The 1,981-nt window shown below is 41.5% G+C and overlaps 1 protein-coding gene across 1 annotated transcript; it reads left to right on the forward strand.

Annotated features, from left to right (window-relative positions):
* Positions 1-1,055: 1,055 nt before the first annotated feature.
* On the forward strand, positions 1,056-1,748 carry LOC134694112 (putative nuclease HARBI1). The gene has a single exon (XM_063555108.1). The coding sequence runs from the start codon at positions 1,056-1,058 to the stop codon at positions 1,746-1,748; it is 693 nt and encodes a 230-aa protein (XP_063411178.1).
* Positions 1,749-1,981: the final 233 nt, after the last annotated feature.

The raw sequence follows: 1,981 nt of genomic DNA on the forward strand, positions 1-1,981 counted from the left end.
TAGGCGAACTTAGTGGGAACTTCTAAGTCGTGGTACGAACGCAGTGCAAACTTATATGGTCGTACTGCGAACTTGCATGGACGTGGTAAGATCTTCATAGACGTGAAGGACGTGAAATAATTTTGAACATGTTCAAAACAAACGTAGTGAGAACTTCCTGAGGATAAAACGCAGTAAAGACCTAATAAGAACGTACTGAGAACGGCTTGGTCGTAGTAAGGACGTAGAGGACATTTTTGCGCCTGTCCCAAGTCAGGAGCCTCTGGCCTTTGTTAGTCTTGTATTATTTAAATTTTAGTTTCTTGTGTACAATTTGGAAATTAGTATGGCGTTCATTATCACTGAACTAGTATATATTTGTTTAGGGGCCAGCTGAAGGACGCCTCCGGGTGCGGGAATTTCTCGCTACATTGAAGACCTGTTGGTGACCTTCTGCTGTTGTATTTTTTTATTTTGGTCGGGTTGTTGTCTCTTTGACACATTCCCCATTTCCATTCTCAATTTTATTAGTTATGAACCGTATGGACGTAGTACGGACGTGATAAATTTGAAAGCCGTCTTCACTGCGTTTTTACTACGTTCTTGGAGATTGCACCAGGACCTTGCTACGATCTTTTAGAACTTGGTGATTAAGGGAAGTTTTCAACACGACCTCGCGAAGACTATTCTACGTTCTTATTACGTTCCTAAAGACCTTAGTACGTTCTTTGTACGACCTATCGGTATTCAGTACGTCTTTACCACGTCTGTGGTGCGTTTGCAGCAGGTTTGCATCGGATCTCTGTTACCCGTGTTGAATATGGTATATATAGGTGTTTTTTTTTTAGAACGGAATCATTTGTAATTGTACTGTTGAACGATGGAACAAGATTTACTTCTACTTCATATATCATTACAAGGACAACAAGCTCTTCTTGATGCTCAAGTTGCGCTTTTCTGCTTCAGGATAAAAAAGAAAACAAAGGAGACCCAGAACATGGTGGGTGCGTCCCTGGCTTACTAAGGAAAGAAGGCTTATGTTTGGCCACTATGATAGACTGATGCAGGAGTTGAGAATGGAGGATCAACAGTCGTTTTTCAACTTTCTGAGAATGGCGCCCGAGATGTTCGACGAAATATTGAATAGAGTAGGTCCCAGAATTCAAAGGAGAGATACCCGGCTTAGAAAAGCATTGGAACCAGGCCTGAAGCTCGCTGTCACTATACGACACTTATCTTTTGGGGATAAATATCCAACTCTACAATACGACTTTAGAGTTGCCCGAAATACAATTTCTATGTTTGTTCCCGAAGTCTGCCAAGCCATTGTAGACGAATATAAAGTCGAAGCAATTTCTTGTCCCACCACACAGCGCGAATGGCGTGATATTGCTGAAGAGTTCCAGCGAAAATGGAATGTTCCACATGCCTGTGGTGCTCTCGATGGCAAACATATAGCCATTAGATGTCCTTCAAATACAGGATCACTCTTTAATAATTACAAGGGATTTTTCTCAGTGTTTCTCCTTGCATTAGTTGACGCGGATTACAAGTTTTTGTGGATTGACATTGGTGGCTGTGGATCAATGTCTGATGCTCAGATCTACAACAATTCTGAACTTAAAGAGTGCTTGGAAGAAGAAACGATTGGCTTTCCAGACCCGGATCCAATGCCGAACGATGACAAAAATGTGCCATATTTCATTCTTGGAGATGACGCTTTTGGTTTGAGAACATATCTGATGAAGCCTTATTCTCAACGAGGCTGAACAGATGAACAATTGATAACTAATTACAGAATATCGAGATGAAGACGTGTGGTTGAAAACGCATTTGGTATACTGGCCCAACGATGGCAATTATTACTTACCACCATGATGCAGCAGCCAAATGTAGTACGAAACATTGTCGAGTTATGCGCTTGTCTGCACAATGTGATGAGACTACGATTTCAAACACAACAGAACGCGCAACTTGACATGGAAAATGACCAGCATGACTT

This window comes from Mytilus trossulus, chromosome 13, assembly GCF_036588685.1.
Source record: "Mytilus trossulus isolate FHL-02 chromosome 13, PNRI_Mtr1.1.1.hap1, whole genome shotgun sequence".
NCBI lineage: Eukaryota > Metazoa > Mollusca > Bivalvia > Mytilida > Mytilidae > Mytilus > Mytilus trossulus.

Bases quoted from the DNA above. Each gene is read 5' to 3' on its own strand.
- LOC134694112 (XM_063555108.1), top strand. From the start codon at position 1,056: ATGGAGGATCAACAGTCGTTTTTCAACTTTCTGAGAATGGCGCCCGAG.